The 22,118-nt window shown below is 45.3% G+C and overlaps 1 protein-coding gene across 9 annotated transcripts in view; it reads right to left on the bottom strand.

Moving 5' to 3' along the window:
* MYRIP (myosin VIIA and Rab interacting protein) overlaps positions 1 to 22,118 on the bottom strand; it is a 393,633-nt gene that overhangs the window by 81,027 nt on the left and 290,488 nt on the right. For all 9 annotated transcript variants that reach the window (XM_059161999.1, XM_059161995.1, XM_059162000.1 and 6 more), the window contains 4 exons: positions 12,307 to 12,443; positions 6,285 to 6,365; positions 2,570 to 2,667; positions 2,270 to 2,350 (listed from right to left, as the gene is read on the bottom strand). In XM_059161999.1, coding sequence (XP_059017982.1) covers positions 2,270 to 2,350; positions 2,570 to 2,667; positions 6,285 to 6,365; positions 12,307 to 12,443 — 397 coding nt within the window. The remainder of the gene's footprint in view (positions 1 to 2,269; positions 2,351 to 2,569; positions 2,668 to 6,284; positions 6,366 to 12,306; positions 12,444 to 22,118) is intronic.

Consider the following 22,118-nt stretch of genomic DNA (forward strand, 5'->3'; position numbering starts at 1 on the left):
ATACCTGAGGGTAAAACAGAATAACACCTTACATTTTATAAATCATCCTTTTATGATGCTTACAACTTCTAGTCATTAAATGCCTACCACAGGCCAGACTGTGGTAGGCACTGTATGCATTCCATGGCATTTAATCCTCAAAATAATCTTAAGAGCTATGGGCTACGACTCCTCATTTTGCAGACGAGGAAACTGGCTCAGAAAAGTTAAGCTACCAGTGAAGGCTGCACAACTCGTAAACAGTGGAGCTACCTTTTGAACCCGCAGTCTCTGGCTGTAAATCCTGGTTTCAGGAAGCATTGGCAGGGTCTGTGAAGGGGGCAGGTTCCAAGAGCCAGGAGCTGATGGCTCATTTGTACCACCTGCTATGCTGGGCACAGCCCCACGGAGAGAATGAATCTATTTGTACAGTGGTATCTGGGCTCCTGACTTCCTAGAGGCAGCTGAGAAGACTTCTGAGCCACCAGTCTGGGTTTTTCTTCAATGCCCTTGTAGCCCAGACAAGATGAGAGCAGGAGGCTGAGCAGGGCGAGTGAGGAACGGAGGTGCCATGCCTTGGGGCAGATGGGGGGCCTGACCAAGGTGTACCCCCACCTCCCTGGGCTCTGGGATTGCTGGGGACTGGTCACATCCTGAGCCAGCCAGCTGCCCCGGGGGTCTGACACCAACAGTATGTGTTGGACGTATGGGGACAGATAACGTGTTTCCTCGGTTCCTAGGTCTCCAGCGTAAAAGCCCTGGAATCTGGATTGAATGTATTTTGAACTGTGGGTTGGATGAGACATCTGGGGCTCTCTGGGGGATTAGTGGGGAGTCTTCTGTGTGGGCCGTGCAGAAGGGACATGGATTTTGTGACCAAACCAGAAGACTGAACTTGTTCATTGCTTCCTGCATGCAGACCTTTGTCATGTGACTCTGCATCTCTCCCAGGAAGGGGACAATAAGTATAAGCCTGTGGCAGTGGGCTGACTGGGTGCCTTGCTTTGGTCAGTGACAGTAGTGACAGTAGTCAGGGCTGAGCCTGTGCCTTAGACCATATGGCAGTTTCCTCTTCCTCTCCTGTGCTTCTGTCCTGGGTCCTGGCCCCAGAAGCTGCTGTGCCTTTACTTAGGCCCCTGAGTGAACACACAACATGGACTGGAGCCCAACCTACAGCATGAGCCGGAGGGGATGCCTGAGCGAGAAAGAAACTGAGCTCTAATAAAACATACATTTGGTCTTTGGGCCCGGTTCCTGGCACTGAGCCAAAAAACCCTGGGAGTGTCTTTGTTATGCTAATGAGCCGACTCAGGGCTGGGAAATCTCAGCTCCCGCTACTACCTCTGGGGAGGGAGGGGGACTGCGCTCCCAGGGCTGGGGCAGACCCAGAGTGTCACCCGGAGGGCAGTGCGCTGGAGGGAGAGGGCATGGAGGTCTGCACACCTCCTCCCCCGCCTTATTATCCTGTGTATCTCTTCATCCAGTTGTTCATTTGCATCCTTTATGATAAATCTGTCTTTGGAAATGCAGCACGTTGCTGAGTTTTGTGAGCTGTCCTAGCAAATTATCCCACCTGAGGGCAATCATGATCATGGGAATCCCTGAATTTGTAGTAGACTGGACATCAGTGCGGTAACTTGGGGATGCCTGACGCCTGTCCCTGGTATCTGCAATGGGGGCACTCTGGTGGGGCTGAGCCCTTAACTTGTGAGGTCCGTGCTAACTTGGCATAGATAGTGTCAAAACTGAGTTGTAGGACACTGAGGTGGTGTAAGAAACGTGCGTGTGGCATCACAGAAATCATCCTTGTTCGCAGACACAGAGGTCTGGGGGCGGTTGGCTTCTCCACAGTAATGAACGGATACTCCATGCAAGGGACAGTTTACGGCATGGAGGTAGCAGGAGGTGACTGCGGGTCAGTGGAAGACCGAAACTTGTAAGGACACACATATGTGCACACATGCAAACACGCACAAGCGGGGAGGCTAGGGAACAGGAAGATGGTGAGTAACCTGCTCAGTGCTGAGTTCCTGGCTCCTTACTTGCCAGCTCGATCCCTAAAGGCGACCCCATTGGATCCCTCCACTCAGACGCCACATCGCCATGAAATCCCTCCTCAGTGGCTCCCGGAGCACACTGAGAAACGTGACGTGGCACAGAAATGGTGCCCGAGACAACAACAGGGCCCATGGTTGCTCTTCCCCCGGCTCTGATCTGGGCTCTGATCCGGGCCGGGGGTAGAGAGGGGTGGGGGGCTGAATGGTATAACGGGACGGCAGGGCCCACCTACCTTCTGCAGGATAGTTGTGGCCAGTTCCTCAGTCAACTCCTCCTTGTGGTCCCTCAGGTAGCTGGCCTCGTTCTGCTTGTCCTGTGGAGGGAGGGAAGAGAATGGCCCCTGTGGGTGGGTGGGTCGGGAGATGTGGCCATCCCTGTCTTGGGAGTCCTGACCACAGAGGCAGGGGGAGTGTGGGCCCCGCGCTTGTCAAGGACAACCACTGTGAAGATGGTTTTCCAACAGTCTGGACTCTCTTCCGGCGGCCGGGACCTTGCCCCTCACCTCCCCCCAGCGAGGACAAGGGGGTCATACCAGACTGTCCCCGTAGGCTTCTGCTTTGGAAATCGCCTCCTCGATGGCCTCTTCAGCCACCCGCAGGGCGACAGCCAAGGTGTCCATCATGCTGTGTCCTATAGAGTAAACAGAACACAGACCACTTTCTGAAAGGGAAAGACAAGTCAAATGATCACTCCACTTCAGTTCTTCTGTTTAAGTCTTGCAGGAGCTGGGGGCTAATTTCCCCATTGTGCAACTTGGCGCACCAGCTCCAGACCTTCTCCCCTGCCTCAGTCTCCCCCTCCCCCACAACCCGAGCCACAAGAAATCGTGATTCTTTGAGAGGTACTGTCTCTCCCTTCATGGCTCCTATATCTTGGCCTTCTTTCCTCTGGTCCTTGCTCTGTACCTGAGCTGGTTCCTGGGGACCCCAAGGCTTGGCCCAAGTGTTCCTCCTCTGAAAAGACTCCTTAGATCCCTCCTGTCCCCATCTCAGCTGGATGTCCGTCGAAGACTCTGGAGTTTCTGGAGTTTTCCACGGAGCCAGAAAGACTCTCTCCCAGCCAAGTCACTCTGAGAGAGCATGACTGCATCACACGCAGTCCCTCCCGACATGCAGACTGCCTTACAGATAACTGCTCTCCTAGAAGGGCTTCATATAAAGAAATAACGGCTCTTTCATCTGCTTTCTCAGATGAAGGTTATGTGTTATTTTGTGCATATCACTGTGAAGATAGGGATGAAAATTATTCAATGTTCTAAGGGCATTGGACAGTACACATGGTTTAATGCAAATACAAAACCCGTGGAAGCAATGTTTAGACTCTCAGCCAATATTGTTAAGAACAACAGCACTGGCCAACCTCACTGAGCTGGCCTACCTGCCGGCCCCAGGCTGAGTGTTATGTGCGTGGCCACAGTTCATTTGGACCACAGTCCACTGAGTGGGTGCCATCTAACGGACAACAGAACTGAAGCACAGAGAGGTCAAATAACTTGGCTGAGGCAACTCAGTGTGACAGGAGGAGAGATGAGGTTTGAGTCCAGGACTCTGTCTGCAAAAGCCCTTGATTTTAACTACAAAAGTGAGACAAATACAAGCTCACATGATTTAGAAAAATAATGCTAGCATATTTTTAGCAAGCATATTTTTTGCAAATGGCAACAGGTGGAAGGAAACATCCCCACATCAGATGGCTTCTGCAGGTGACAAAATTCTTTTTGGAGCTGAGTGCTTGGAGGAGTTCTGCTTTCCCAGAAACTTGATCTTTGCTTATTACTTGAAAGTGAGAATTTCAATCATCCCTCCCTTTGCCCCAGAAGCCTCATTCACATCAGGCCTAGGAACACAGGTCTGCAGGGGCTACATGCCTATGCTTCCTTTGGCCAGATTTCAACTTCCTGTTTCCATTTATACTCTCTTACTCATGCCTTATTTAACACATGCAAACCTCTTGAGAGCTGCCTCAAACTCTCTGTAGAATGAGACTAAGCATAAATACATCAATTCACTCATTAATCAATCCCTCAATTAAAAAAACCTTGATTCAAGCTTTGCAGGTTCCTCAAGACATAACTGTGAACAGAAATTGGCATCTGGCGAACATAATAAAATCTCCAAAACCAACCCAGGGATGCTCAAAGAGATCCAGCAAGCTGACAGGTCCATCAAAAGCTGGCTATGATGACAGTCACATCAGGGCTCTGTGTGCCCCAGGGTGGCCGACTGGACATGCAGCTTTCCCAGTGTTTCTACAGGTATAGTCTACAGAATTGAGATTGTCATCACACCAAGTGCTCCCCAGAGATAGACACTTGTACCTCCCGTGTCTCTTCTTTGAGATACCAATCAACGTATTTTTCTCACAAGTCCTCGCTAGCCCTGGGACGCCCCAATGGATAAGCCAAGTCCACACTCTCCTGTGCTCCCCAGGCTATGGGGTGAGCAGGCACTTATGCTAAGAGGCTTGCGGGAGGACCTGTGGTGGGTATCGTTCCCCAGTTCCATAGATCCCTGGCCAGTAAGAGCCTGGAGCCACAACCCAGAGGCTCCGAATGCTATATTCATGACTTCCGGATGAGGGTGAAGTGGGGCACTCAAGGTGTTTTGGTTGAAAGTGAAGACTCAGGTTGGTGCCGCAGAGGGAATGACTGGCAGGGGTGTGGAGGAAGGAGAAGGAGGCGAGGCAGAGTGACCGAAGCTTGGAGGACCAGTAGACAATGGGATGGTCAGTTTTAGGCATCATCCTGGCTGGGCTGTCATACCCAGTGATTTAATCCAACACGAATCTAGGTGCTGTCATGAAGGTATTTTGGGGATGTGGTTAATATCTATGATACTTGACTTTAAGGGAAGGAAATTGCTCTTGAGGTAATGTGGGTGTGTCTTACTCTTGCAGTTGAGAACAAAACCCTTCAGAGCAAAAACTAAGGTTTCCCAGAGAAGAAAGCCTGTCTCAAGACTGAAGCATTGGCTTCTGCCCCCAGCTCCTCCTGCTGACCTACCCTATAGACTTTGGGCTTACCAGGCCCCAAGGGAACCAAGTCCCTAAAATAAAATAAATCTCTGTGTGTGTGTGTGTGTATGTGTGTGTGTATCCCCTATTGGTTCTGCTTCTCTGGAGAACTCTGGTACATACGGATGGTCACTGAAGGTAAGATTAATACAGGGGAATTGTGGGCAGGGGACTCTCAGGCCATGGGGGGTCAGAATAAAAAGAGAAGGACAGAATTGGGAGAAAGAGCTGCCAGGAACTTGGGTGACTGAGAGCTTGATTAGGATGTGCAGAGGCTAGGATCCCTGTAGGATCTACAGGGCTTGATACAAGCTTCAGAAATCTGAGTCTAGAGGGCGCCTGGGTGGCTCAGTGGGTTAAGCCGCTGCCTTCGGCTCAGGTCATGATCTCGGGGTCCTGGGATCGAGTCCCGCATCGGGCTCTCTGCTCAGCAGGGAGCCTGCTTCCTCCTCTCTCTCTGCCTGCCTCTCTGCCTACTTGTGATCTCTCTCTGTCAAATAAATAAATAAAATCTTTAAAAAAAAAAAAAAAAAGAAATCTGAGTCTAGAACTCTGGGCTGAAATCCGTGCTGGGCATTTCAGCTTCAGCAGTGAATGGAGGTGCCTGGAGCCCGCGGGAGTGTGTCGTACCACGGGGAGAAGTTCTAGGCAGCAATGATGAAGGAGGATGGGACCTCCAGGCGAAGGCACCTAAAGGAGAGAATAGAGAGCATGGAGAGGGGCTATAGGACCCTAGGAGAAGGTGACTCAGGAGGATTTCAAGGTCCAGCATGCTGGAGAAGGAGCTGAAATGATGGAGAAGGTTTAATTTGAAACCATCAGTTTGTTTTGCTTTTAACTTCTACTCTCAGGGGACTATGGTATTGGTATAAAAAAGAAGTGAATCACTACATGATACATTGTTTCTATGAATATTTTAATATGAACTACACAAGTGTATTCATTATTATATTCTAGCTCTGGAAGATGGACTTGGAACTGGAGCTCACCAGGGGATATAAAGTATCCAGTGGTTGGGTAGCGAATGCACTGCTCTTGGCCATACCTTGGCTGTACTCTCCAATTTTGATGATGGATACACACAAGTGGCAACAATAAGAAGACCCCTGGAGACTCCCACCCAGGAAGAAGGGGTTGTGTCTAGCAGTTACAATGCAACTGGGAGACCCCGAGTATCTAAAGGCACTTCTATTCCTTCAACCTCCCATTAGCTGCAAACTCTTAAGCAAACTTACCTTCTGACTGTCTATAAAATGTTGAATCACTGCCCGAAATACTTCCTTCATTCTCCAGGTTTGCCTCGAAAAAGTTTCCTCCTGAAGGGATGGAGGGAGTGGGAGAGAGAATGGGATTATCACAGGTCCCCAGTGAGGACTGGTGCATGGTCACAGCCCTGGCAGACCACCACGACCCACTCTGATGAAGTCAGCCTTGCAGATATTTAGAGAATCCATGGGCTCCACAATAATGCTACAGCTTTTGATGAGTCATCTTTTTCTTCTCTAAGTGATTCCTGGTGTAACACTGCTGCCTCCCTTGACTTTCTTCCAGTACCTTCTTTGGAGGCAATGTGGAATCAAAGAGAAAACAATAGATCGAAGCTGGAGAGATGTAAGCCGCAAAGTACTAGCTGTGTGACCTAGAGCACATTACTTAATCTCTCTGACACTTGGCTTCCTTTCTAGAAAGAGAGAAAGAATAAGAGCTCATGATGCTGTGGGTTTGGTTGTTAGCTGCAGTCTACGGCACTGACCCAAACAGTTGCCTTTAGCTATTGATTTAACTGTCACCCTACTCTTCCATAGAATGGAGTCCACATGAAACATGCCCAGAGCGAGATAAGGTGAACCCATTGCGTTTGATCTTTCAAGGCCCGCTGCCTCTCCTCCGGTCTTCTTTGAATCGAATACACAACCCTAATCTTAATTCCAGGCTGGGAACAGCAGCTAGCTAAGACCTTTTTAAAGCCCCCTTTCAAGTTGGGGATTTTTATGAGATCTCTGTAGATGGAGAGGACAGATTGTTTTCAACTCTCTGTATTGTATCCTCAGGACCCAACACAGCACCTACACAGAAGATGGCTCAAGGAAAATGTTTTGAATTGAATGTTAATGGAAAACAGTGTTTGGCAGAACCAAGAAAATGAATATGGGTCCATGTGCCTTAGCTCAAAAGGGGGCAAATGCCATCAATGCTATGTTGAACTAAGCCTTCAATACATGTAATAGATGCTGTGTTTTCTTGGATGGGCTATGATGCGGGCTCCCCTGTGGAAACCCTAGGGGTAACTGCTGTAGGTATTTGAGGCAGGTTTAGGCCTATTTGTATGAAATAGGCCATAAATGTGTAGCCTGTCATAGCTCCCTTAGTCTGACCATATTCCTTTCTCTGTGTTTGTGTCCTCTGAGCCGGCCTTCACTTATTCTAGCTCTGTGACCCTGAGCCAGTGGCTTTGTCTTTCTGATACTCCGTTTCCTCACTTACAAGACTTTAAGATAAGTCCTCTCTGAAAACCCCAAGCTCTGGTTCCAAGTGCAGATATTTCCCTTTGGTGTGGCTACATCCAGCATTGATTCATCCATCCAGCAAAGAGTCTATGAACAGGTGTTTATACTAGGTGCCAGACTCTGGCCTGGGTGTTAGTATACGGGTGACCAAAGCCAGAAATCCTCACTGCTTTGACAAACTTGATGGAGTGGGAAAGAATTCATCAGTCAAAGGCTTATATAAACCAATGTAAAGTTATAGAGATGTTAAGTGCTCTGATTGGGTGTTTCATAGTCTAGCAGGGACAGTGAGCCAAAGAGGTGCGGGGAGGTTGGAGAGTGTCTGGGGCAGAGCGGACAGTCTGCACACAACAGGCTATGAGGGTGGCAGGTGCATCTGGGGACCTGAACACGAGGCAGAGTGGCTGGGCTTGGAGATCCACACCATGCGGGTCATGGTGACCATACCCCGTTTTGATCTTTATTCCAACAGCCACATAAAGCCAGTAAAGCTTCCGTGGAGTGCCCTCTGGCTGCTGTGCGGAGAATAGCTCAGTGAGGGGAATGAGGAAGGGCAGGGAGCAGAAGCCCTGAGCTCTGTGTGCTCTCCGGAGTGTGCCTGCCACCGACTGGGAAGACAGGCAGGGAAGGAAGTGGGGGAATGTGCAGCAATGGTTTTTGGAAACAGAGAGACTCAGGCATGTTTACCAATCAATAGGAAGGAACCAGTTAAAAGAGAGGCTGGCTCAGTAAGAGGGAAGGGGTGTGTGACCTTGAGACCTTCCTGGAAGGTGACAGGATCCAGTGCAGGGTTACATATTGTCTGCCCTGTGAAGGAGGAGGTGAGGTCCTCTGTGGAGAGAATGGAGGAGTGTGGAGGAGAGTATGAGGAGAAAGAAGATCTGGAAACATCACTGGGAGACTGAGCTGCCCAGAGGACAAGCTCTGGTTCTGCATAATTTTAAACAGCGCTTCTCCCTGTTTCCCTTGAAATTCACAGGTGGGAGCTTCAGAGCCAGCTGGAAATGGCACAGAGTGGCTGAACTGTTCTGGAAAAGCATGACATAGCAGTCAGATGACACGTGATGTCTTTCATGCATTGGAAGAACCTCTGATGTCACATGGCTCAGCATTGTCAAAAGACTATGTTTGTCAGTCAAATCTCAGATGAAAGACTCAATAGACCCTTTTCAGGAATCATGTCAAAAATAGCTATAGAGTATTCATGAGTAAAAACAGGGTTTATTTCTCTCATTTATTTATTGAATACTAAATGAAAGCATATGCTATTTATCCAACTGCCTAGAGATTAAGTATGTTAATAATGACCACTTTTATTTTTTCATGTCATGCTCCTTTCTACGGTCACTGTTAAAAATGTCATGCTGGGGGCGCCTGGGTGGCTCAATGGGTTAAGCTGCTGCCCTCAGCTCAGGTCATCATCTCAGGGTCCTGGGATTTGGCCCGGCATTGGGCTCTCTGCTAGGTGGGGAGCCTGCTTCCCTCTCTCTCTCTGCCTGCGTCTGCCTACTTGTGATCTATCTTTCAAATAAATAAAAATAAAATCTTTAAAAAAATAAAAATAAAAAATAAAAGTTATCACGGGGCACCTGGGTGGCTCAGTGGGTTAAGCCTCTGCTTTCGGCTCAGGTCATGATCTCAGGGTTCTGGGATCAAGTACTGCATCAGGCTCTCTGCTCTGCTTGGCAGGGAGCCTGTTTCCTTCTCTCTCTCTCTGCCTACTTGTGATCTCTGTCTGTCAAATAAATAAGTAAATAATCTTTTAAAAAATGTCATGCTGAATCTATCAAATGTCCCATGTGAGCACACATTACCATGGGACACTGTTTAAAAAAATGTTTTTTAAAGATTTGTTTACTTGTCACAGAGAGAAAGCATAAGTAGGGAAAGCAGCAGGCAGAGGGAGAAGCAGATTCCTGGCTGAGCAGGGAGCCTGATGAGGGACTTGATCCTAGGACCCCGGGACCATGACCTGAACTGAAGGCAGACATTTTAACCGACTGAGTCACCCAGGCTTCCTGGGACACTTTTTTTTTTTTTTTAAATGTACTTATTTATCTGACTTCTCCACTGGAATATTGATTCCCAGATGGCAGGGTCTTGCCCATCTTGTCATTCTTAAACCAGGTGGGCGCGTAGTGGATGTTCAATAAGTGTTTATTGAATGTTTATTGAAGTCATAAATACATCTTAGATTTGCCCGATGGAACTAAGGGGTCTCCTTTCAGGCCTGGCCTCTCCTGGTCATCCGATATGGGCTGCAGGAGGAGTAAGCCTAGCTTGGGAGGGTCAGAAGTACAGAGAGCAGAGTAGAGCATGCATGTAATGGCTGGCCCAGAAGATTCTGTGAACTTGGTGAACTTTTACGAATTTTCAATGGACTGAATGTGTCAAGGCAGACTATGGCTGGTCTAGGGGGTGAAGATATTTCATACGTACAAGGGATTCTACTTCAACAGTTTGGGGGCAGAGCATGTGCCCTGCACGCCGTAGATGTTGTGTAAAATGTTCTGGCACCAAAATTCTGCAAACAAGTGCCCTTAGTCAGAGTTGAAGACGGAGCCATTTTATTCAGAATGCTACTGCCCCAATTATGGTCAAGTGCTAAAGTGCTAGCTGGGGTTCTCCACCGTGGCTGTGCCTTAAAATAACCTCGAGAAATACCTGTACTGGGCTCACCTCCACAGATACAGAAGTAAGTGGCTGAGTGTGGCAGGGGATCCTGGGCACTGGTTTTTTTTTTTTTTTTGGTTTTTTTTTTAAGCCCCCTAGGTGATTCTGATGTATAGTCAAGATTGAGGATGGCAGGAGACAATGATGAAAGGGTGTTGGGTGACAGGTGGAGCTAAGACTAAGGGCTCCCCAGTCAGGTGACATAGCCAGGAGACCACTGCTGCCCCAGAGGATTTGCCCATACTTGCAGGGTGAATAAAATTTCTAGGCAGTGTATAGAATAAATCTCACTGTTTTATGATCATGGCTTAACAGGCTTGAATATCACCTCACAGACTGTTTCCCTTCACTTTTATCAAAAGGAAGTCTTAGTTTAAATGGATACTAACCATATTAAAGCAATAGATTTTAATAGTTCAGGGAAGGGTCTTGGTACCCACAGAATGCTTCTAAGATCAAACTGGTGCTAAACAAGGGATGTAGGCTTTGCCAGGTGTTGAGCCATGCTTTGGGAACACAGAGCTGATGAAGCTAGTGCTCAAATGGTTCGTAGACTGTCCCCTGAATGCAATGCAGCAAGTGCCGTCCTGAGTCCAAATGAAAGAGCTGCTGAATCACAGAGGGCCCAGAACCCACATCTGCTTCCATCAGGCAGACAGTTATTCCCAGTAACTGGTTTTCCTCAGAAAATGACACTTGAAAATTTCAAAGCCCTGAGCCGGCCTGCTTCGGGCTCCAATCCACCTGATCCACCTGTGGGGCCTGAGAGAGACAGAAGAAGAGATCAGAGTTGTGCCCTGCTCTGTAGGATTCCTGGTATGTTTGCTTTTCTCCTCATCTTTCATGAAGCAGTACAGAACACCTATGAGGTCTGAAATTTGGTGACACGTAAGGGGGTACACGAAACAGACCTGAGGCCGTACATGAGAGGAAAGAAAGGACGGGACGCAAACAAGTGAGCCAATAATATTCTGGAACTTTCTTGAGATATGTCTTTGGCTTGAAAAACTACTGTTAATAAGATTACTTTTAAGCTTTCTTTTGTTCTCTCTCTCTCTTTCTTCCTTTTGCCGTCTTTCCTGGAGAAGAAACTTTTTAGAGAAATCAGCAAAGAGAGATAAAAATAATCTGTGGAAGACTTCAGCACTGCTCTCGTAGCTTAGGCTTCCTGAATAGTTTGAAAGATAGAGTCTAACAACCACCACAAAAGGCCCTAATGATTCTCTGTGTTTAATGCTTCCATCCTGTTTCCCCCTGTCTCAGTGGCTGGCATATTTTTAGATAAGACACAGCCCAAGACTTTATTGAGAATACAACAGTGTAAAATAATGACAGTGAAAAGGCTCCAAATGAGACGGATGAGATCTTTTTTCCATCCCCCTTTTTCGTGGATAAAAAGCGTTTACCTGTGTCAGCAAAGAGATGAAAAAAATCTGCCTTTAGACAGAGAAAAAAAAAAAAACAGCGTTTTTAAAGAGGACAGACTGTTCATATTGTGATAAGGATTTCTTTCTACTGGCTAGTCTAATAGAACTAAAGGAGATAATTTCTCTTTCTAATTACATTGGTTGTCTTACGTGAATAAAAACAGCAAGGCAGAATCCAATCCACCCTCCAGGCTACTTGGGAGAGAAGCCTGTACTTTCCCCACTCTCCCATTACATCAGGTTCTGGGCCTGGTGTGTGTGGAGGTTGGGAACAGGAGGGAAGGGGAGTGGAGGGCATACCCTCCCAGGTTAGGCCTAGTCTACCTGATCAAACAGAGGACTTCCCAGTGTTTCATCTGTAGGGGGAGATGATCGGGAATCTTTGAATTCCAGGGACCTACAATTAAAATGTCCACAATACGCAGAAATATTTGGGTCCCAACAGCCCACTTGGGATGTGGGAACCAGATGACTCAAACTTCACAGAATCTTTGATATTTGTCCTCTTATTTCTGCTCCTCATCGGAGCCACGTATTTAGGCAACTTTCTGTGTCCTGTTGAGGACCCCTAGTGTCCAGGGCCTCCCAGCCAGGCCTCCTCCTATCCCCTCAGCCCTGCAGACTCCCACAGCAGCGGGCCGCCAGTGTACCTAGAACGTCGAAGCACGCCCCGCTCTCCAGCCGGTGTTTCCGGTACAGATTCTTCAAGACCTTGGCGCTGCCAAAGCGTTTGAAGCGACTCTTCACGTTACTGTAGAACCATTCCAGAGACTGGGTCCTCAGAAGCCTGAGGAAGACACAGAATAAGAAAACAAAATGAGAGACAAAGGCTGGAATTATGAAGGGGTGGACGGCAAAAGTTGCCACCGGACTTCATAGCTCCTTCCGCCAAGATGTGGAGCAGCATCTCTCTCGACGTCTTGCATCCAGGCCGGCCTGGGACTTGCTCAGACCATAGGGACCGGTGGCAAAAAGACAGCTCCCTTTCATGCAGCTCTTAGAAGTCCTGTACTCTGTTACCACATGGTCAACACCGGGCTGGTCTTAGGGGTGCCAAGAGACACTGGGCCCAAGTACCCCTTTCACCTCAGCTGATGACCGGCCAATCCCAAAAGAGATGACAGGGACGGGGTGAGTGACAAGGGTGGTAGCAGCCAGGATGACAGCAGTGAGGACGAGGCCCAGGCCACCCAGACACAGAGATATTCATCAGGGATGTAGACTTGGAAAATGACACTGACTCTGGTGCTGAGGACGCAGGCCAGCCCATGGCGGTGACAACGGTTCAGACAGTGGCAGAGATGGGGGTGGCCAGCGGAGCCGCAGCCACAGCCAGAGTCACAGTGCCAGTCCCATCCCTAGTGGCAGCAAGCACTCAGCCCAGGAGGCTGGCAGTGACACCACAGCTTCCGGTCCCAACAGCAGTGACACTGTCCCAGGGCCTTCGGGGCTGGCTCAGACAAGATTACCAGGCACAGAAAGGCACTCTGCCAGCAGCCTCTTTGTGAGCCCTTTGCTCTGTTCTTCCCTTCCTCCAAACCTCTGCTGTTATTAAAGACAGTCTCTCTTTAAACAAACAAACAGCGCCTGCCAGTTGCCTGGGTTGAGCGAGTGGCCTGAAGTAAGACCAGTGAAGCATGCGCCGGAGTCCACCCAGCAGCAGGTGGGTGAGTGCCTGCCACTCGAAGCCACTCACGGACGCACCTGCTTCATAGCAGGCTCTGCCCTTGATGCTCGTGCTGCATTAACAACACCTCTAATTCAGCCTGGGGATGTCCAAAGCATAAGAGAGACACAGGCTCTAGGACAAGATTCTTCAGCCACCTATTCATTCAGCTAGAAGTACTGAGGGAAAGCAGTTTCTTGCTCAGGGCTGGAATGGTCAACACAGAATGCTGTCAGGATGCTTCTGTTTTTGGCTCAGTACTTCTGAATCCCTTCCATTTTAAAAATAGCTCTTGTTGTACCTTTTATTGTGAATGTAATAACAGGTACTCATTATAGAGAATTCAGAAAAGTAAAATGAATACAAAGGCCTCTCCCTCCCCAGATGCCAGGGATATGAGAGAAGGTAGCCAGAGGGAAAAGTCAATGCAGCTGAAGAATGTGGGTGAGAGCAGCACCAGAGATTTTGACATATTTCTAGAAAATTGGAAGTGAGTGATTGCATAAAGATCAGAGAAAACACTGCCCTCCAGGTAGGCACTGGAGCTGGGCCTCTCAGACCAAGATGTCTAATTTGGAGCTGGTTGGTGCCAAGAGCAGGACTGGTTATAACACAGAATTCAGAAACCTGATTTAATGGTTGTGTAGGCAACCATTGGTCCCTATTCCAATTCCCAATCAGTTGGACAACTGACCCAAGGTGGTTTTATCCTTAGGCCCCAAACAGAACATAGTCCTCTAATAAAACTGAACAACCTACTTGGAGAAGGCTAGGACTTGAATATAGGGGTTATACCTGTAATGAAACCTTCCTTCTGCAGCCCTGGGGGAGCCCCCACACACTGCCCACCAGATCCTACTCATCTACCCTAGAGCCGAGCCTGCCAGGTGACTGACTGGCTAATAAACTTGGAAGTTGTTGGTCAGCACACCCACCCTTTTTTCACAGGAGAGGTCTCCTGGGAATACTAACTTACCCATGTAAGTCACCTCTATTAACCAGCGAAGACCTTTGTTAAAAATATGTATAGATAACTGGGGATCAGTAGATATTTGAAACAATCCAATGTCATGGGAAAGAATGACCTAGAAAAACTAAGAGCAAATTTTTAGAAAGGGAAATCAAGGTAATCTAGGGTAATGAAAATAACTTTAAAAATTCTAATAAATAACTGATTTGAAAAAGACACCACATCCTATCCACACAACACTAGGTAGTGTGAAAATTAAATAATAAGAAGACAATGTTTTCTGGAACATAGAACGTATGATTGGGGAAAGAAAAGTAATAGGAGGTCTAAAAGTTAAAATCAACATAAACTTTCCAGAATGCAGAGGAAGAAGTAAAAAAGATGGGACATATCAGAGGAAGAGACATGAGGATGAATTCAGTGGCCTCAGCATCTAACAAGATTCCAGGGAGGAGCGAGAGGAAAAAAAAAAAAAAAACCAATCACATAACAGAAGAAAATGGCCGCAAGCTAAGAAAGGCAAAAGTCTTTAGGGTTTAAAGAGTCTACCAGTGGCAAATCAGAATAAATTGATTACAACACAAAGTACAGCAAAGGAGATAACGTCTTCATGACGACCCTCCAAGATGAGGCTTCTAGGCAGAAAAAAAAGGGTATTTTTGCAAATGAATAAAAATAATAATGACATTAAACATTTAAATCAGTAACATTGAATGCTAGAAGACAGTGGAGCATGGATTTTCTAAGCCCAGAGAAGAAATGGCAAGACCTCAGAACTCTATGCTCAGCCAAACTATCATCAGATAAGGGCCAAATAAAAATACTTTCAGACATGTAAGGTCTCAGAAAATCGATGTGCTTTCTAGGAAGAAAAACTGTTAAGGTATACTTAGGGGAGCCAAAAAAAAAAAAAAAATCCGATAAAGTGGAAATCATGGGACTCTAGAAAAAGGGAGTTAGTCCAGGGTGCGATGGATGGAAGTCCCAGATGTCAGGGTCATAGCAGATCTGAAAGGAGGGGTTAGGGGGTGCACACAGTCAATGAGCACAGGATTAAGAAGCCCAACGAATGAAGAGAGACAGTGAAGAAGGAACCACAGCTTTCTTTTGTCAATCAGAAAAAAGAATTAGAAACCCCAGGAAAAACAAAAGCACAACTAAAAAGTGGCTGCAGAAAGTGATGGTCTCAACGAGAAGCAAATAAAAACTGTTAAGAACTTGTCAACTCCTGAAGCAGAAGGGAGGTGAATGGCCCATTCTTCTTCAGGTGGCCCAGGTTCACGGCCAAAGATTATATTTCCTTCTTTCTATGGATTTCACTGCAAGACTCTGGTCTATAGCAAATGATATATATTATATTATATACATAATAGGTATAATATAATTTTATATAGCATATTAAAATGCCATTAACTTTTCACACCCTATTTACAGACAAAGAAAGCATGAAAGATCCTCAGTGTCAAGACGTTCACACTTTTTGCTGAAAGCAAAATCAAGTTACCAGCTAGCATGGCAGAAGCCTGAATGCAGAAAGAGGATTCTGTGGTTCCTGCCACAGAGATGATTCACATGCTAATTTCCTCATCCTATACTGATGGAGTCCAGATAGGCTTCTAAACTATATGGACAATAATGGCCTAAATGTGTTATTTAAAGTGATAGAGGTCATTTTATTTATTTATTTATTTATTTATTAAAAGATTTTATTTATTTATTTGACAGACAGAGATCACAAGTAGGCAGAGAGAGAGAGAGAGAGAAAGAGGGAAGCAGGCTTCCTGCGGAGCAGAGACCCCGATGTGGGGCTCGATCCCAGGACCCTGAGATCATGACCCGAGCCGAAGGCAGCAGCCCAAACCACTGAGCCACCCAGGCACCCCGGTCATTTGATTTTAATAAAAGGTTTTAATAAAACTTTGTGGGGAAGGGAAAGAGGTAGCAAGAAGTAGGCTATTTATGAAGGTCTAGAGTTGACGAATCAAGAAATGGTAAGATAAGCATGTGAGTTACAATTATACTAGTAACCCCAAGAAATGTTTACAGGTGCTTGCTTGGGGCATTGGGATTTTGCATGCAGATGGGGGCATAAGACTATTTTTATTTTTATTTTTTTTTAAGATTTGTTCTATTTTATTTGAGAGAGAGAGAGCACACATACACACACATGAGTGGGGAGAGGAGCAGAGGGAGAAGCAGACTCCTGAGCAGGGAGCCTCATGTGGGGCTTGATCCCAGGTCCCTGAGATCATGACCTGAGCCAAATTCGAGAATTGGCTCTTAACTGAGTGAACCACCCAGGTGCCCCAACTTTTTAAGTTGACTATCATTTTATATTGTTTGATATTTTTAAAACCAGGTATTATGCATTAATGTAAAAGCACTAAAATAAAAACAAATAAGATTTTAAAAAATCACCCAAAAATTCTTGACATCTGAAGAATGTTTATTATGAACCAAATGTTTGTGTTCCCACAAAAGTCATGATGAAAGCTAATCCCCAATGTGATGTTATTTGGAGGTGGGGGCTTTGAGAGGGGAGGTGTCATGAAGGAGATAGTGTCCTTACAAAAGAAACCCTAGAACACTCCTCCCCCCTTCTACCATGTGAGGACACAGTGAGAAGATGGCCGTCTAGGAAGTAGGAAGCAGCTCTTCACCAGACACTGAGACTGCTGGTGCCTTGATATGAGACTTCCCAACCTCCAGGATAGTGAGAAAACAAGTTTCTGTTGTTCATAAGCTGCTCAGTCTGTGGTATTTCTTTTTTCTTTTCTTTCTTTCTTTTTTTTTTTTTTTTTAAAGATTTATTTATTTATTTATTTGACAGAGATCACAAGTAGGCAGAGAGGCAGGCAGAGAGAGAGGAAGGGAAGCAGGCTCCCCGCTTGAGCAGAGAGCCTGATTTGGGATTTGATCCCAGGACCCTGAGATTATGACCTGAGCTGAAGGCAGAGGCTTTAACCCACTGAGCCACCCAGGCGCCCCTCAGTCTGTGGTATTTCTTTATCACAGCTGAGACAGACAAAAGATGGTGCTCTTCCAGCTTCTTCTCAAGGGGATCCCTGAGGAGCTAATCAGCCTATGTAGATTGGGAGGAGTCCAGGAACTGGTGGTGTGTGTGCACATGCGCACATGTGCACACATACATGCATACACACATGGAGAAACCAGTGTTGATCTAAAGACTACCGGTGCCCCAGACCAGCACTGCTCTGAGACAGCATGTTTTTCACGACGGAGGATGCTCTCCCTGTTCTGATAGAGCAATTCAGCAGACAAAGGCTGCGGGGAGATCAGGGCTGCCACCGAGAATGGCCAGGAAGCAGTCGGTGATGGTGGCAGTGGAGGGGCACGCCTCCTAGAAGGTTTGTGACTTCACTGAAGAGAAGTTGCAGATGGGCTTGTTCCTGAGTGCATGTGAGGGACTTCCGGACAACAACACACACATGGTCTTTTAACACACATGGGATCACAAAGGCTTTGATCTTGCAGATGGCTCACAGTTCCATTTGTCACTTCATTCAAGTCTCTGCACAAATGTCACCCCTTGTGAGCCTTGCTTGACCACCTTCGCTAGAATACCACGACCAGGGGTGTCTGAAGGGCTCAGTTGATAAATCAGTCGATTCTTGGTTTCATCTCAGAGTCCTGAGATGGGGCTCTGTGTTCACTGGGGATCCTGCTTGAGATTCTCTCTCATGCTCTGCCACTAATCCTCTAACCGCCCCCCACCGAACTGCACACACTCACACACTCTGTCTCTCTAAAATAAATAGTCTTTAAAAAAAATAAAATGAATACCAGGACCACACTAACACATCTTCTATCACTTTCATTTTCTCTCTCCATTTTTCCAGAGTTCTACTCTGCCCTTGATGTGTAATTATATGTAATCGTGTATAGTTATTTATAAGTTAATATATTGGTGTATTAGTTAATGACTTTTCTGGATTGGATTGCAGCTATTTACTTTTCCCTCCAAATTTTTATTTAAATTCTAGTTAGTTAGCATACACTGTAATATTGATTTGGGGAGTAGAATTCAGTGATTCATCAATTACATCAATTACATACAACACCCAGTGCTCATCACAAGAACTGCCCACCTTAATACTGACCACCCATCTAGCCCATCCCCTACCCACCTCTCTCCAACAACCCTGTTTGTTCTCTGTCATTAAGAGTCCTTATGGTTTGCCTCCCCCCCTCTTTTTCCTCCCTTCCCCTATGTTCATTTGTTTTGTTTCCTAATTTACACATGATTGAAATCATATGGTACTTGTCTTTCTCTGACTCACTTATTTCAATTAGCACAACACACTCTAACTCTATCCATGCTATTGCAAAATGGCAAGATTTCATTTCTTTTGATGACTGTGTAGTATTCCTATGTGTGTGTGTGTGTGTGTGTGTGTGTGTGTGTGTATCACATCTTTATCCATTCATCATTAATGGACACTTGGGCTCTCTCCATAGTTTGGCTATTTGATAAGCCTGCTATAAACATCAGGGTGCATGTACCCTTTTGAACTTGTATTTTTTTATCCTTTGAATAAATACCTAGTAGTGCAATTTCTGGGTGGTTGGGTAGTTCTATTTTTAACTGTTTGAGTAATCTCCATACTGTTCTCCAGAGTGGCTGCACCAGCTTTCATTCCCCCCAACAGTGTAAGAGGGTTCCCCTTTCTCCACATCCTCACCAAAACCTGCTGTTTCTTGTGTTGTTTATTTTAGCCATTCTGACAGGTGTGAGGCGATAGCTCATCAGGGTTTTGATTCATATTTCCCTAATGATGACTGATATAGAGCATCTTTTCATATGTCAAGTGGCCATCTGGATGTCTTCTTTGGAAAAGTGTCTATTATTGTCTTCTGCCTATTTCTTCTTTTTTTTTTTAAGTTTTTTTTTTTTCAGTGTTCCAAGATTCATTGTTTATGCACCATACCCTATGCTCCATGCAATACATGCCCGCCTTAATACCCACCACCAGGCTCACCCAACCCCTAACCCACCTCCCTTCCAAAACCCTCAGTTTGTTTCTCAGAGTCCATAGTCTCTCATGGTTCATCTTTCCCTCCAATTTCCCCAAACTCATTTCTCCTCTCCAACTCCCAATAACCTCTGTGTTATTCCTTATGTTCCACAAGTAAGTGAAACCATATGATAATTGACTCTCTGCTGGACTTATTTCACTCAGAATAATCTCCTCCAGTCCCATCCATGTTGATATAAAATTTGGGTATTCATCCTTTCTGATGGAGGCATAATACTCCATTGTATATATGGACCATATCTTCTTTATCCATTTATTTATTGCAGGGCTTCTTGGCTCTTTCCATAGTTTGGCGACTGTGGCCATTGGTGCTATGAACATTAGGGTACAGATGGCTCTTCTTTTCACTACATCTGTATCTTTGGGGTAAATACCCAGTAGTGCAGTTGCAAGGTCATAGGGTAGCTCTATTTTTCATTTCTTAAGGAATCTCCACACTGTTTTCCAAAGTGGCTGCACCAACTTGCATTCCCGCCAACAGTGTAAAAGGGTTCCCCTTTCTCCACATACTCTCCAACACTTGATGTTTACTGTCTTGTTGATTTTGGCCATTCTAACTGGTGTAAGGTGGTATCTCACCTCAACATGAGGCAGGAATCTATCAAAATCCTAGAACAGAACATAGGCAGTAACCTCTTTGACATCAGCCACAGAAACCTTTTTCAAGACATGTCTCCAAAGGCAAAGGAAACAAAAGCGAAAATGAACTTTTGGGATTTCATCAAGATCAAACGCTTCTGCACAGCAAAGGAAACAGTCAACAAAACAAAGAGGCAACCCACAGAATGGGAGAAGATATTCGCAAATGACTCTATAGACAAAGGGCTGATATCCAAGATCTATAAAGAACTCTTCAAACTCCACACACACAAAGCAGATAATCACGTCAAAAAAATGGGCAGAAGACATGAACAGACACTTCTCCGAAGAAGACATACAAATGGCTAGCACACACAAGAAAAATATTCATCATTATTAGCCATCAAGGAGATTCTGTCCATTTCTTTTCTTTCTTTCTTTCTTTTTTTTTTTTTTTAAGATTTTTATTTATTTATTTGACAGAGAGAGAGATCACAAGTAGGCAGAGAGGCAGGCAGAGAGATAGGAAGGGAAGCAGGCTCCCTGCTGAGCAGAGAGCCCGATGCAGCACTCGATTGCAGGACGCTGAGATCATGACCTGAGCCGAAGGCAGTGGCTCAACCCACTGAGCCACCCAGGCGCCCCTCTGCCCATTTCTTAACTGGATTATTTGAGCGTTATGTTTGATAAGTTCCTTACAAATTTTGGATATTAGCCCTTTATCAGATATGTGATTTGCAAATATCTTCTTTTAGTTTTGTTGATTATTTCCTTTGCTCTGCAGAAGATTTTGATCTTGATGAAGTCCCCATAGTTCATTTTTGTTTCCCTTGCCTACAGTGACATGTCTAGTAAGAAGTTGCTGTGGCTAAGGTAAAAAAAGTTGTTGCCTGTGTTCTCCTCTAGGATTTTCATGGTTTCCTGTCTCACATGTAGGTCTTTCATCCATTTTGAATTTATTTTTGTGTATGGTGTAAGAAAATGGTCCAGTTTCATTCTTCTGCATGTTGCTGTCCAGTTTTCCCGACACCGTTTATTAAAGAGACTGTTTTTTTTTTCTATTGGACATTCTTTCCTGCTTTGTCAAAGATTAGTTGACCATAGAGCTGAGGGTCCATTTCTGGGTTCTCTATTCTGTTCTACTGATCTATTTACCTATTTTAGTGCCAGTATCATACTGTCTTGATTATTACAGCTTTGTAATACAGCTTGAAGTCTAGAATTGTGATGTCTCCAGCTTTGCTTTTCTGTTTTCATGATTGCTTTGGCTATTTGGGGTGTTTTAGGATTGTTTGTTCTAGTTCTGTGAAAAATGCTGGTGGTATTTTGATAGGGATTGAATTAAATGTGTAGACTGATTTGGGTAGCATTGCCATTTTAATAATGTCTATTCTTCCAGTCCACGATCATGAATGTTTTCCCATTTCTTTGTGTCCTCATCAATTTTTTTTTCCTAACTGTTCTATAGTTTTTAGTGTATAGATATTTCACCTCTTTAGTTAGGTTTAGTCCTAGGTATCTTACTGTTTTTCATGCAATTGTAAATGGGATAACTCCTTGATTTTTCTTCTTCTTCATTATTGCTGTATAGAAATGCAACAGATTTCTGTATGTTGATCTTGTATCCTGCAATTTTGCTGAATTCCTGTATTAGTTCTAGCAATTTTTTGGTGATGTTGTTTGGGTTTTCTTTATACAGTATCACGTCGTCTGCAAATAGTGAAAGTTAGAATTTTTCTTTGCTCATTTGGACGTATTTCTTCTTGTTATCTGACTGCTGAGGCTAAAATTTCCAGTAGTATGTTAAATAGAAATGGTGAGAGTGAACACCCCTGTTTTGTTCCTGATGGTAGAGGAAAAGTTCTCAGTTTTTCCCCACTGACTGAGGATAATATTAGCTGTGGATCTTTTGAATATGGCCTTTATGATGTTGAGGTGTGTTCCATCTATCTCTACTTTACTGAGGATTTTAAATCAAGAATGGCTGCTGTATTTTGTCAAGTGTTTTTTCTGCATCTATTGAGAGGATCATGTGGTTCTTATTCTTTCTTTTATTAATGTAGTGTATTACATTGATTGATTTGCAAATATTGAACCACCCCTGCAGCCTAGGAATAAAACCCACTTGATGGTGGTGAATAATTTTTTAAAAGTACCGTTGGATTGATTTGCAAGTATGCTGTTGAGAAT

Source organism: Mustela lutreola, chromosome 2 (genome assembly GCF_030435805.1).
Source record: "Mustela lutreola isolate mMusLut2 chromosome 2, mMusLut2.pri, whole genome shotgun sequence".
Lineage (NCBI taxonomy): Eukaryota > Metazoa > Chordata > Mammalia > Carnivora > Mustelidae > Mustela > Mustela lutreola.